The sequence below is a fragment of the Miscanthus floridulus genome, chromosome 8 (assembly GCF_019320115.1).
Source record: "Miscanthus floridulus cultivar M001 chromosome 8, ASM1932011v1, whole genome shotgun sequence".
Taxonomy (NCBI): Eukaryota; Viridiplantae; Streptophyta; class Magnoliopsida; order Poales; family Poaceae; genus Miscanthus; species Miscanthus floridulus.
The window spans coordinates 177798820-177814455 of NC_089587.1; the positions used below are offsets into that span (position 1 = coordinate 177798820).

Below are 15636 nucleotides of genomic sequence, written 5' to 3' on the forward strand. Positions count from 1 at the left end.
AGCGAATTTCGGGGTTGGTTTCCCATCTGGTGCTGCTGCGTGCAGCGTGCTCGTCGAATTTTTGCGTTGTGGGTGGAGATACGTGACGGCGGTCACTGGAATCTCGGGATCGGATATTTGTGGCACTGTTCGATTCTGCCAATCCACTGCCTCGTGATTCGTGTAGCTCTCTCTTCGTTTTTTTTTTTTTTGAGGGCAACTCTCTCTTCGTTTCGCTTTTACAAAAATCTTCTTTCTAGAATCTTTTCGCGCGCCCTTTTGGTGGATGGGAGCTCCCTTGAATCTTTTCATCCTTCAATTTCAGGCGGTCCGAAATCTAAAGTTTAGATCGGGGACAAATTTAGATTTCGGCATTTAGCACTCGCCTCGTTGCGACAAGTTTGGATTTCAGAGCTAAATGCGACTTCCTCTATTTCAAAACATAGATCGTTTTAAACATGCATAGACTTCATCTAGGTTTTCACAAAAAAAATGTATTAGCATCTGTATACCAAATAAATATGCAATTATCATATTTTTGTAGATCTAAAACTAGTTTGATATTGTTGGTGTCGATGAGCTTGTGTATAAGTTTAATTAAAATGAGATAAATTTGACTTGAAATAAAACTAAAATGACTGGACATGTAGGACCAAGGGAGTAGGTCTAACACAAATAAACGACAAAACCAGCGAGTGGGTGCTGTACCTCGCTGACACAAATAAACTGCATAGAGAGATACATATGTAGTGGGATTTGTTTTTTTTTTTAATATAGATATAGATATGAGGGTGTTGGTGATTTTGTGCTAGTCCTACCCAAAAAACAGCAATTGGGAAATACGGACTCCACCTTATGATCATTTGGATGGTGGAGAAGGATTAGTTTGCATGGACAGTGTAGGAAAACATGTACTATCATCTCAAGAAGTTTGAAGCCCTGTGCTCTGCCTGTGGAGATGAAACTATACCAAGTCCATGACGTTAGGGGTTTTCTTTTCCTGTTTTCACTAACGGGAAATTCTAGAAGTGGCATCTCATTGAATCACTTAAGGTAGGAGGAAACGGAGATGAACTAGTGAATAAATTCTACACGAGGTTCTTTCCCCTACCTAGAATGCAAAAGCTTCATAGTGAGACGACTACCTTTAAGAAAGGGCCGACAAAAAACCTCACTGAGGCATGGAAGAGATTCTACAATTTGTCTGATCAAGATCCAATTTGGGTTGCCCCTAGAAGTGAACGTCAAAACCTCTACCTTGCATTACAAAGGCACGCAACAAAGCACCTCTATTCTTGGTCACGCGGATGCTTCTTGAAGCTATCAACACTTGAACCGATAAAGTCCAAGAACATTATAGATTCAGAAGCTACAAGCAAATATTTTTGTGCGGAATGTGGTTATGGAGAGCCATATGACCCGTGCTACCCAATTTATGCCTGAAATTGTGTAGTTCCTGCCAAAGGAATTACCAGCTAAGGAGCGCACGTTTGTGCAGGAGGTATAGTACCACATGGGGAAGACTGACACCAAACTAGAGAAATGCGAGCTAGTGCCGTCCGACGCTAATTACTAGTGCCTCCACTATGTCTAGGAGAACCACGAGCTAACAATGTTGGTCTGAACCTATAGTTGATATCCACTGCATGGAATTAGACTCATTTGGTGGACGGGCTTCACTTAGTGCTCTTGTAGTCCTCTAGTCGGGCACTCAGGTGTATGTTGGTGTCTGATGAGCCACCATGAATAACTCGAGCCTTCCATATGAAGCATCAGTGAACACCATTCTTCTGCTGTCTTGTGTGACATGGTAACATAGGTAAACATACAGCGATTCGAACAATAGATTCAACAATTGTTTCATTCAATATTTTTTATAGAGATTTCTAGATTAGGTAAAATTATTGACTTGTATTGATAACTTTAATTATGGTCGATGACAAGGAATATCAACAATTGGGATAGTGGGTGACATTAACTTTTTTATAAATGAAATATTAACTTTTTTATAAATGAAATACCTATCATAAACACACTTAGCTCTGCTACTAGCTTGGGCTTAACTGGTTTTATTTGATTGTTTTTTTCTTCAGCTCTCTTGGGTCGTGTGGCATGAGTTGTCCTGATTGAATGGTTTGGTCTGAATCGTCTTTTTTTTTGGGGGGGGGGGGGGGGGGGGGGGGTGCCAGGGGTGGGAGGGGGGGGGGGGGGGTGGATTGACATGGAATAGTCTCAATCACTGCTCAAATGGTTCTTAGCCCACGGTTCTCAATGGTTTCCAACCTACGGCGCAGTGTATATGCGAAAAGGAAAAAAAAGTCTAGTTTGCCTCCTTCAACTAACGTAAAAGTCAAATTTTCCTCCCTGAATTTAAAAACCGGACATAACTCCTCCTTCATCTTTTTAAACCAGACATGACCTCCCTCGCTATTTCTCTAGGTGGTTTTTCTCTTTTTCTTTTATATTTATTTTAGCTGAATTTTTAAAAAATCATAGTAAATTACAAAAAATCATAAAATAGAAAATTTAATTTTGTTGGAATGCACATGGGTAGATCTACACAGTAAATATATGATATGGTATGCTTTAGTACAATTTTTTTGCTCTAGCTATAGATCTATGCTTTTCTGTAATTAATTCATAGATGTAGTTTTAGTGGTCCTATTGTGGTGAAATTTTTATGATGGACTAATCATTGTATGTTTGAGATGAAGTAAAAATTTTATGCTCATTGAATCATGTATGACCGAGTTATAGATTTATTCAACTTTATGCTTATTAAATAGTTTTTAAATAGTTAAAAGTGTGTAAAAATAGGAAAAGATGTGTTCTCTATGTAATTACTATTGTTATATCGTATGAACACTTAACATAATCATGTTGTCACAGAGAAAATGACACAGAGAACATATATTTTCTATTTTTACACATTTTTAATTATTTTAAACTATTTAATAAGCATAAACCTGAATAAGTCTATAACTCAGTCATACATGATCCAATGAGCATGAAATTTTTACATCTCATGCATACAATGATTAGTTGACCATAAAAATTTCACCACAATAGGACCACATAAACTGCGGCTATGAATTAATCACAGAAAGCATAAATCTAAAGCTAGAGAAAAAAATTTATACTAAAGCATACCATATCATATGTTTATTGTGTAGATCTACTCACGTGGAGTCTAACAAAATTAAATTTTTTATTTTATAATTTTTCTATAATTTACTATAAATTTTTAAAGATTTAGCCAAAATAAATATAAAAGAAAAAAATAAAAACCATCGGAGAAGTCGTATGTCCGGTTTAAAAAGGTGGGGATAGGAGTTATGTCCGTTTTTCCACTCCAGGGAGGGAAAGTTAACTTTTGCGATAGTTGAGCGAGGCACTTTTTCCTATGCGAAACGGGCCTCTTAATCCATGCGCTCCAAATCTCGTCCCTCCGCCGTCATGCCTTCAGCTCCAGCCTCTGCCTCACCCGTAGCCCGCAGGCCGCCATCACGCCTCGAGTCTTGTCATCGCCCGCAGGCCGTCACGCTGCTGCCACACCACTACCTCCACGGATTCGCAGCTGGTGTGTGCAGCCTGCAAGAACGGAACAGCTGACGTGCCACGTGAACTACCCAGGCGGCCACCGGCCACGCCTGATTTTTTTTCCTCTTATCTTAAGTTAGCTGTAGAATCTGTTCGGATACAGACACACATTACTATACACACGCACACCTTACACATACGGTATACGAACAAACCTACAACTATACCTAAACAACGAACACAGCTAAGAGGTACTCGAAGATCAACAGACTCCGAGCGTGACAGTCACGTCACTTGACCATTGTGGCACGTCTGCACGAGGCAACTGAAATTAATTAGGGAACTACTGTTTCTGGGTGAGACATCAGCGTCGAAGCCAGGCTTCAAACACGGGCAGGCAGCATGCTCACCTGCACCGCTTGCCAACCGAGCCAGAGCTCGTTCTCGGCCACGCCTGATGTTGCGACGACTCCCAGACACGCGAAGCCTTTGCTCCTGGACGTATTCAGGTACACCTGCTGGCCAAGTCGGAGGAGGTCGGGTGAGTCCGAACTCCAGAGGAGGAACATCGGCACTAGCACCTAGTAGAGGAGGGCTCGTGGCGGCGCAGCTGGCTACGCCTCTGCGGGAGCGATGGAACAACTATTGCCCTGTCTGTCGCTAGTTGGTTTTAGGCAGGATAAGTCCGGTAGGTAATAGTTAGTTTTAGGCAGGATAAGCCCTGTCTGTCGCTAGTTGGTTTTAGGCAGGATAAGTCCGGTCGGTAATGGTTGGTTTTAGGCAGGATAAGTCCGGTCGGTACTGGTTTGGTGCGAGAGAAAAAACACTATTAATTGACTGATAAATCATGACTGAAACTAACAAACGAACAAGCCATATATTTGATGAGCCAAACTCACCGGATGGTGTGTGAATAGCGATTTCCACGAGTTTGACCATGCTGTTGAAGCATCATGTCCTTTTCGGATTTTACTCCCTCGTTCACAAAAGAATACAATTCTCGTATTTTGAGAAGTCAAACACGATAAACTTTGACTGAAATTATATAAAAATATATTATCACTCGTGAAACAAAATAAATATCATTAGATTAGTTATAGAATATATTTTTATAATAAATTTATTTAGAGATATAAATACTAATTCTATTTACTCTAAAATGGATTAAATTTGAGTTAGTTTAATCGCCACGTTTCTCCTAATTGCATTCTTCTAAGACTCCCTGTCGCCCTTTCCGCGCTGCAACCGCCAGATCCTCCGCCCGCCTCGCAGCAGCACGTTGGGGGTGATTCTCTCTATCTTCTCTTCATCAGCCGCCAGGAAGGTGGATTCTTTTCGAGCTTTGCCCGCTGATATATTATAGGCGCGTGGCCGCCGCCTAGCCGGGTTCTGTCATTCTCCTGAGCCTACTGCTGGATAGAGCGTCTCAGGGACGGTTTGACTCTTTCTTTTCTGGCTGCATCAGCGGCCGGCTATTCTTCTTGTCCGGCTATCCGTTCCAGGACTTCGGGATTAGGAAGCGACGAGATGATGCGGCGCTGCGTCTCGGAGTTGGCCCGCCGCCGGCGGCCGGATCGCACGGTGAGTATTGTTTCCTTACTCCTTAGGCGGATGGGTTTCTTGAATCGATCCTGCATCCTGCTGCTGGGTTTGTTACTGTTGCTTGTCCTTTTAAGCTTCTTACACATTATTATATTATTATTACCGTGTATTTCCTGCGGCTCGATTGGTGTTATAGATAGATAGTAGTTCAAGTTCTGCTTCCTTCCCCTGCTTTAGGTAAAATCAGCCAGATCCTAATTGAATGCAGTGATAGTAAAGCTATTCCTTTGGAACTCAGTTTTGCCAAGTTTCGGGAAATTGTTTGGACATGAAGTCGTACCAGAAAACTTAATTACTGGCGTTAAATTTGTAAGCTGTTCTGTGCTGGTTCAATGAGTAAAATCTTCTGTTCATCTGTCGCTGAAATTTTTTAGGGGAAAATCAGTAGGATTCCTGACCATACTTCTAGTTGTTGGTTGAAATGCTTTCAGCATACTTCTGTAAGAATCTGGTTTAGTCTGTACTTCTGTATATCTCTGTTAGGCTGCTTGAGGCTACAACTTTTCCTACTGATTTGTGGGTTCAGTTCGTGCATCATATTGTTTAAATATATTTCAGTAGTATTCAGTTGTTTTTTTTAATTATTGCTGCAATAAAATTTATCTGAATGCATGGATGGAGTAACGAAATGTTCTAGTGTATTATTTTTATTCCATCATATTTAAGTTTCAATTAAGGTTGAGGTAGTTAAGGGCTCAAAAGCTTGTTGGTTATTACTGAAAAGGAGCTAAGTTTGTTTCTTAAGCACTTTGGAACACTCTTGAGACCTTGTTTCTTTGCTCCAAACATGCATCACATTTTACCTTTTCATTGTAGCAAATCATTTTTCCAATATGTTATTTTGTCCGATTCTTGTTCTTGCCCACTTCTAAATAATTCACAATATTTGCAGGTTGATACTATGAAGGCAGGATTCCAATGTTTGGTCAACGTTTCCTCTTCAATAAGAGCCACTGACAGCCAAAGGTGCTCAAGTACGTGTGCTACTTCATGTGCCACCGATCCAGATGTTTTATCGAGAGAAACATCGTCATCAGAAATGCTTGTTGATTCATTTGGGAGATTCCACAATTACTTGAGGATCTCCTTGACTGAGCGCTGTAATCTGAGGTGCCAGTACTGTATGCCTGCTGAAGGAGTTGAACTAACACCAAAGTCAGAGCTTCTGTCACATGATGAGATAATTCGAATCGCTGACCTTTTTGTTACTTCGGGTGTGAATAAGATCCGATTAACTGGCGGAGAACCTACCATACGAAAAGATATTGAAGATATTTGTCTGCATCTTTCTGGTTTGAAGGGACTGAAAACTCTTGCAATGACCACAAACGGAATTGTTCTTTCGAAGAAACTCCCAAAGTTGAAAGAATGTGGACTCAGTGCTTTAAATATAAGTTTAGATACACTAGTACCTGCAAAGTTTGAGTTCATGACAAGGCGTAAAGGGCACTCAAAGGTCTTGGAATCAATAGATGCTGCTGTAGAACTTGGGTATAGCCCTGTTAAGGTATTTAGCTTTTTGCATGCTACAATTCGTGCAATCCTATCGAGTCAAGAGTTTTCTCTATCATGGAAACATATTCTCAGAATGAACATATAGTATTTAGTTTCACTCAATTATTTTTCTACACTTCTTCTATACCCAGGTCAACTGTGTCATCATGCGTGGTATAAATGATGATGAGATCTGCAATTTTGTTGAATTGACGAGACACAAGCCCATCAATGTTAGATTTATTGAGTTTATGCCATTTGATGGTAATGTTTGGAATGTGAAGAAGCTAGTTCCTTATGCAGAGATGTTGGACAAAGTGGTAAGGTACACCTCTGAAAAGTGCACTACTATATTCTTCTGCCAGTGTCTTATCTATGGCATCATGTACTGAATCTTTTCTTAATATATTTAATCATGTAAGCTACTACCTACTTTTTAATGGAATAATAACTTATTTCATTGGCATCCATTTCGATCAGCGGCAAAGTTATAAAGGAGTAGAGAGACTTCAGGATCACCCCACAGACACTGCAAAGAATTTCAGGATTGATGGACATGTTGGGACAATTTCATTTATTACATCAATGACAGAACATTTTTGTGCTGGCTGCAATAGATTACGGTTATTGGCTGATGGAAACTTCAAGGTGTGCTTATTTGGCCCCTCAGAGGTATGATGTACTGCTTTTACTGCTATGGCATTGATTCATGTTTCTGATTTTCTTCCTCATATAATTTGCTAATGTGTTACACTTTCTGGGTTCATTAATATAAAAGTATCAGTAAACAGATCTAGCCAATGTTTGAGTTTGCTATGGTTGACTAGTTCATGGTCATGTTGTTTTCCCTGTGACAGTAGTGGTTACGGTGTTGCAGCACAAATTTAGATGTTATGGTCACCTGATGTGATGATAATATACCTTTGTAATGTTTCTGGTCCTTGTGTAATTTGGAAAATGAACTACTGAATTAAATGCTGAAGTTACTTTTTCAACTTCGTATTCCATCAAAATTATTTTTGTACTCATTGTGAGTGTTGGTTAAGGAGTAAGAATCAGTACAACATATTGGGCACAGTGTTACACTTGATGTTGTGTATGCAATTTTAGGCAATGATAATTCTTTTCTCAGCTTTTGTTTGATCTACCTAGGCCCCTAGCTGTAATTGAGGTATTTTGTTAGATAATTTATTTCAAAACTTTATAATGTTTAAGCAATTCCAAACATGATACTTCTTTTATGGACAAATATTGTGTGATTTAAATTTATTCAAAGTTTAAAATCCATCAACTGATTTGTTACTTATTTCATTTTTCGATCTCAAAATCAGGTTTCAAGGAGGTAAACCAAAAGTTTGTTAGGTGTAGCATCCTTGATGATTGAGTTCCTGTTTGAATCAATCTTCTTTGTTTTAAGAAAATAAATCTCACTCTCCAGCTTATTTCAATTTCATTGGCTATGCTGGACAAGATTGGATAAAAAGAGAAATGGATGCTCCTTACAGTATACAAATATCTTAGTATGATTGTCCTGATTTGTACAGGTGAGTTTGAGAGAACCCATCCGTACTGGTGTTGACGACGTTGGACTGAAGGACATAATTGGTGCTGCGGTATGTAAACAAACTTACTAGGTTACTATGCAGGAAGTATGACATGCTTTTGTTTGATTTTTTGAAGACTTGAACTTGCTTGCCTTTTTTTGTCTGCTTCCATTTTGAGGATTAGCAACTGAACCTAGCTCGGTTGGTTAAGGGTGCAGATGTATGCCCGGGCTACCGAAGTTGAAGTCCTCATTGAGGCGAATTTGGTGCCTTTTTCTTAATTACTACCTCCGTCCAAAAAGGGTGCAATTCTAGGTCTGCTCAAAGTCAATTTATCGTAAGTTTGACTAAGTTTATAGAAAATAATATTAATATGTACAACTCCAAATAGGTAAACTATGAAATATATTTCATGACGAATCTAATGATACCTATTTAGTATGATAAATATTATCATTTTTAAAATAATCTTGATCAAATTTCATATCGACTGACTTAGCACTATTCTAGAATTGCATCCTTTCTGGACAGAGGGAGTAGAAAGGTACCGTGGTGGAGTTTTTTAAAATTGTTTTAGTATTGAATTTGTACTATTCCCTTTTCACTTGCTTACTAGCGACTTGTGCACAATTGTAGCATATTTTTCTGGAGTTACAGTTATTACAATCCTGGGTTCAAATTTAACAGTGCTTACACGCTCCAATGAAGACAACACCACACAAAACATCGCTACGACTCATCTCTTGAACAGTGCATTATGTCACCGCTGTGCAGCTCAGAGCACAACAAAGTCTCCCATGTCCATCCACCCCATCAGTCTCCTTCCAGTACATGTTCTCCCTTCCGGTTGTTGCTAGCTCCTGCCAGCTCCTATATTTGCCGGTCTTCCAGCTTACCAACTGGTTGGATTGTAAGCCTCCTGATAGGATCCTTGATCCTCCCGCGGCTACGAAGAGCGTAGGGGAAGGAGGTTGGTGGATGTGGTCAGAATTTCTGGCTCCTGGAGGGAGCCATGGCGACATGGGTGTGGCGGCACTAGGGCAAGCGGCGTCCGTGAGGGAGAGAGGAGTCGGCGCTGGAAGATGGCCCCTGAGGCCAGGCAAGATAATTGCCTTGCTTAATTAATTCCAAAAGAGTCAAGGGGTATTTATCCCCTCCACCTTACAAGCAAATCAATCACAATCCTATAATTATGGAAATAGCAAAAATATCTAGAGATAGCTAATCTGGGCGCCTAGGCCCCTTGCCTCCGGCGTGGCCTAGCCACTGGGTCGGGCCCGGCGCTGATATGTGACGCCCGTCATAACACCTCCAAATGCTTATTGGTCAGACAGAGCAAGGCGCAGTCTTTCAACATCGGAATCATTCTCTTCTGAACATCAACAAATTCCTCCACCAGCCATTTTGAAAACATATTGAATTCCTTAGCTTCTGCAGGGACCACACACAGCCACCCAGCTGCAAATATCTGTTGAGCACCTGAAAACATAAATGAGCTCCATTTCTAAATACAAATCTTGTCCACTAAGAAAAAGGAAAAAAATCCATCTAATCACACGACTCACTCATAGATCTCAACAATGTGGGAAGAACTACTTGACCCACCAAAACTTATCCAAATGCATATGCGGCCTTATTTACCTAAAGATAGAAAGACTGGATGAGTGGCAGGTATGCAGACTGGTTAATATTTTAATTATTTCTGTGTTGAGAATTACAACTCGAGTTTCAAATACAAACGATATGCTCAATTCTGGGTGCAGATTTTATGATACTGAAAGATACCTGAACTCATCATGTCTGGTTTTTTACTAAGACGAAACAGAATTGTTAGAAAGTAATAAGACTGTTATGGACAGTCAAACTTTAGGAGTGGTAAGAGCAAGTAGAAATTTATGCCACGACAATTTGTAAGATATAGCACCTGTGATATTTGTTGATGCCCACATCTCTGTCAAGAGTTCTACACTCCTATCCACCAACAGCCTGTAATTAAAAGTCATATAGATACAAAGCCTTGTAAAAGTTATGCTAAAAAACTTGTAAAATAAAGGTGAGTGTCTTTCATTAACTGAACCGTTATCTTATTGGGCTGCAAATTTGCAGCCTAACCTTTCAGCTTCTAGGACATTGTAATTTGAGGTAGTGGATTACAAGTTTATAGATAAAAAAAATGATATCCAAATTGCATGGCTGATGAACACCTTTTTCCTAATCAGACATTGGAGTACCTGTTCTGATCCAGTGCTCAAAATGTAGTTTGGACTCAAACAACACTCATCTGTCCTCTACCCTGCCTTCCTTTGGAACAGCATACATAAATGGTGAGCAATGAGGCTGAGGTCCTAACATCAATTTGATTGAGAATTTGAAAATTTTCCCTGCTCACTTCTAATTTTTTGTTCTATGAATGTATAGGATTAAGGAACTAAAACAGCAAAGCTAACTCATACGTTTTCCACACATATTTACAGAGGAAATGGAAAAAAAGGAGTTCAGCCTCGAAAAACACAAAAAATGGAACATCAGTGAAAAATAAAATGTGCAGTGAATCAAACTTACCTTGCTGTCTGTAACTTGAAGCTCGCCAAGTATCCTAGTTTTGGGGATTTCTTGACTGCCCCATTGCACAAAAAAAAAGAATGAAAATGATCAAACAACCTCAGCTGATGCGAGGACAACAACAAATTGATCAAACAGTAGACAATGGAAAGAAAAGACACTAATACCTCCCACAATGAACTCAACTTGTATCTCAAGGACCACTTTCTCTCACTTGCATTGAAGAAACAATCACTTGACCACACGTTCAACAGAACAGAAGCATTTTGGTGAACACTTGAGGACCCATGGCAAGTCAGATGCTGAGGATGGAATATCCAAGATTGCCCTTCATAATGGCCTGGACAAGGAAGCCACTATCTGGGCCCATGTGCTTGCCTCCAGGCCTCCACCATGACGCCGTGCCTGACCACCTCCAACATGCCCAGGCACGCTTCAAAATTTTGTGCCACCAGCACCCTGCACAGATCCGGTGGGGAGTATCTTATCCGTCCACGTAGACACCGGTTCCAGTTGGAATCGATGTGCGCCCGCTGACGACGACACCATCGCCAGACACTATGGCTGAGCGTGCATAGAACCGAAGCAAGAAGCTCTGCCGGTGCTTTTGTGGCGTCTGCACAGGTTCTATGTCTCACTCAGGCGATGGCGAGGTAGAGGAGTGGGGGTGGGAGTGGATGTGCGGGCGTGCGAGACAGCATCGTGCTCGGAGGTGAGGAGGTCCGAGGGAATGGATGGTTCCAGAGATGGAGACATTTTTGTTCCAGAGAATTTCTCATCACTGCACGAGGATCTCAAAGGTTCCATCCAACTGGAGGACGAGATGCTAGCTAGGAACTCTGAATGATCTGGAGGCATAAACTGGAGCAGTAGAAGTGAAATCCAATGATGTAAATGTTTTTAATATTGTGGACCCTCCGAATGGCTAGAAAGCGAAGACGCTTTCTTGAGGAGAAATATGTGCATTGTCATAGATGCCAACTTATTTGAAAGTTACAATATTTGTCTTGTATTGGAATTATTTTAGTATTGAGTTTGTACTATTCCCTTCTTACTTGCTTATCAACTTGTTTAAAAGTTACAATATTTGTCTATTGGATGTTGAAATTGTCTTTTTGGCAATATGTTTTACCGTTCCTGGGACACTTCATACGAGCTTGACTAATGATTGGAGGTCACTGTTATTATGTGGGTACTAACCAAATATATATCATGTTTAATGATTTGACCTCCCTGTGTTCAGGTTAAAAGGAAGAAAGCTAAACATGCTGGGATGTTTGATATTGCCAAGACAGCAAATAGACCCATGATACATATAGGTGGCTGAGGTATCCTCTTATCAACATGTGTACATTTTTACTACAATGACTATGTAATAGATTGTTCACGGACACGACAAGATTGATATTTGAGATAATTTATTACATTGCACCTTCTCTAGTTGCCTTGTTGCACGACCAATTTGGTGGTTCTCAAACTTTGGTAGGAAAAGTTCAGTCCCTTTTATGTTCTAACTTCTAATGAGAAACAAAATTATGCAAACCATTTCATGAGATTACTGCTCAGTTTAAACATCTCAAGGATTTTTACTGCTGTTTAAGATATGATTTGGAATCTGGTGATCAAATGTATTCAGCATTCAATTCACGTGTATCTTCTCTGATTTGAAATCAGGTGTGCAGAATTTCCTCATGTCGAATGTGAACCAATAAAATGGATTGTCAACTGCTGGGTTGCTGCCTTGTTTTTACCTGACCGACCATGAAAAAGTTCTCTGACGCAATGGACCAACTCTTTCTGGGTGGTTTAAACATTAGAGGAGGAAGTGAAGTATATGGTCACTGCAGTCATTAAAATTTAGATCCATATACTTGAACAGCATTACAGAAACGCACTCAATCTTCACGTGCCAAGGTGTTTTGGTTGTATACTTGTACGTTGTATGCTCATAATGTCACGTTGTGTAAGCTCTCTTTTGAAACCTCAACAGTTTGTGAATTAAACTGCTACCGTGAGATCAATCGCACAGCCTCGTTTCTCATTTTAGAAATATATAAGCATTTCAGATAATGGAGGTAATCTTTAGCCTACACCGAGATGCATACACCCAATTCGGAAACAAAGCAATAGAACAACCAAATTGGCTGATAGTAGAGGACCGAGCTTCGCCAGGTGTGCCAGCGGCCAGGCGTGAGTTCGAACCCTGGGTTGGGGTTTTTTCTCTTTAATAAATTTGCATGGTATTTGCAGCTTCACGCGTGAATATGCCACAATGGTCAGGTAGACGTGCCCGTCACGTGCGAACCCAGGATGACTTCGGATATCTATCAGTCACGTGGAGTCTCTTCGTGTAGGTGTAGGTCTAGCGTGCACACTAGAGTGTGTGCGATGGTGTGAGTTGGTGTGTGCGTCTAGGTACTACATCTTATACTCGAAGAGTTGAGACGTAAAAAAAAGAATCGGCTGATAGCAGCTCCCGTAACAATAAATCTATATAGGGATGATGCTAGGTAGAGCAGTATTGGGTAACTGATAGGGATAAGGATGAAATGGTCTGAAATTTCCAGAACTGATGGATAGCAATTCAGCTGTCAGTCCAAACAGCTTCTAAGTTAAGTCTCAGCGGTGAGTTTTACGACGTTATTTTTAAGACCGTTATGTCATATATAATAAAATAAAATATAAATAAAATATCCACTCTTAAAAAGGAGAGTTTCATTCTATAATTTTATAGATATTTAATTTCATGACTCATAAAGAGTTAGTAATCGTGTCGAGATAGTTTCATCCCATGAGATTCACTTTTCTATCTTCTTAAAAATATTACCACATCATCAAAAGTGCTTATGTGGCAGCTTATTGAATGCAAATAAAACTCACACTGAGACTGCCCTAAGAACAAGTATAATAACATGCTGTAAGCTAGCTAAATACTAAGGTGGAGGAGAGAGAAGAAGCGGACTGTAAGCTTTCAGCTGGCTTAGGCATAAGAGCTAAATAACTCTGTGAGAGAGATAAGTGAGTCATGTGTTAATAATGAAAAGCTAACTAGAATATGGATGGGCTGACTATAAGAAACCTTACGATCAAAATCGACTGTATTATTAACCTCGCTCTAAGGACGTGGTTTGGTTCTTCACTCACCTCGCGTAGCCTTACCTCACCTGTCTGGGACAGAAAATGAGACGCCTGCTCTAGCCAGCAAGCCAATTTGGCTCTCTCACATGGATAAGCCAAATCTCGCCAGCACGAGTATCAAAGCACTTAGACAAAAGAACCAAATAGCAGACTAGCTCGGTGTCCTCACCTGGCAAGGCGAAACAGGATTCAACGAGGGTACCAAACCACGCCCTAAATATCTGTCATCGGATGTACTACCTCCGATAATAAAAAAAATATAACTATAAGATTTGTATCAGTCAAATTAGCTTAACGTTAACCAAGTTTATAGTGAATACACATTTATGTCTCCAACTAAATTTACTATAAAAATATATTTCATAATTAATTTAATAATATTTATTTTGTATCATAAACGTGAGTAAATTTTTATATAATTTTGATTAAACTTTAAAAAAATTGACTTATTTAAAATAATGATTGCATCCTTTTTATACGGAGGTAGTGGCCCTGTTCGCCTTATAATCCGTCTTTTACAACTTGTTTTTTAGCTGGAACAGTATTTTTCTCTCACAACAAATTAGCCGGAACAATGTTTCGGCTTGTTTTTCAGCGAAGCAAACGGGGCCAGTATTTGATTAGTGTAGGTTAACTTTTGTTCCTTTTCTGTTGATATAAAGAACTGCCTTTGGATCAACTAGACAAATTCAAATCCTAGTATGTTTTCGTCTCATTTAAATGCCTCCCTAGCAGGAATTGCATTTGGATCCTTGGACATGGAGAAACTCTCTTGAAAAGTAATTCCATTTGACATTACTTAGTCCAAGATGCGAAGAACCGTCTTTGTTGGTTTAGTGCTCGTGCTCACATTACAATTGAGGAAGCAACAGAGACGGTTGTTGAGGTTACAATTGAGGAAACAATAGAGGCTGCAGTATAGGAAGTAGACATTATAATTGAGGAGGAAGACATTAAAATGGAGACTCTCAAAGAGTTTCTCCAACTATCTTAGATTGTGGACAGGCTTAAAGTGAACTACAAAGGACCATATGCAAAGAATGCTCGGAAGTCCTTGAATGAAACACCAAATTTATATGAAAAGATAAGAACTTCAAGAGATGGCGGTTTTCGTCCTACGAGCAAGCAGTGGCGAAGTAGAGTAAATTAAAGGGGGTGTAACTTCCTTGTGTGGTGCATGGACTTCGACCATAGAGGATGCATATATAGTATTTTTTTATTTTATCACTAAATCGGTATTTTCAGGGGGGGGGGGGGGGGGGGGCATATGCACACCACAGTACATGTGTAGCTTTGCCTTGCAAGCAAGAGGTCCTCTACACCTGTGTTTATAAAGACACTGGTTTTGCGGGCAACAAAGGGATCAATTGGGAAGAGATCAACCATTCTAAAGAGTTGAAAGATGTTGAGAAAAAATGTGTTTAAATTGGTCTTCATACATTAATATCTAAAAGACAGGACTGACATGAAGAGACGATCAGACAGTTCTTCTCCACATTCTATGTAGATCCCAATAGGACCTTCCTAACGTGGATGACTGACATAAATAGGAAGACTACCGTTACGAAGAGATTTTGTTAGAAGGTTCTACTTGATCCATCCATGCATGACAATGACAAAAGGAATGATAAGCTTAAGGACAGTCTGGATCACACACCAACTGAAGTGCTTAAAAATGCAAATGAATACATTCATAATGTAACATGTCGGCTGCCGGATATAAGACCATCTTCCCTACGGGTGGAGATAGAAATATAGTTCACAAAGATGTTGAGGC

The 15636-nt window shown here is 39.9% G+C and overlaps 1 protein-coding gene across 1 annotated transcript; it reads left to right on the top strand.

Moving 5' to 3' along the window:
• The first annotated feature begins 4748 nt into the window (after positions 1-4748).
• Positions 4749-12781, top strand: LOC136474125 (GTP 3',8-cyclase, mitochondrial-like). Its single transcript, XM_066471732.1, has 7 exons — positions 4749-5100; positions 6014-6628; positions 6768-6935; positions 7096-7287; positions 8160-8228; positions 11965-12049; positions 12396-12781. The coding sequence occupies exons 1-6, from the start codon at positions 5047-5049 to the stop codon at positions 12046-12048; spliced, it is 1182 nt and encodes a 393-aa protein (XP_066327829.1). The 5' UTR covers positions 4749-5046; the 3' UTR covers position 12049; positions 12396-12781.
• Positions 12782-15636: the final 2855 nt, after the last annotated feature.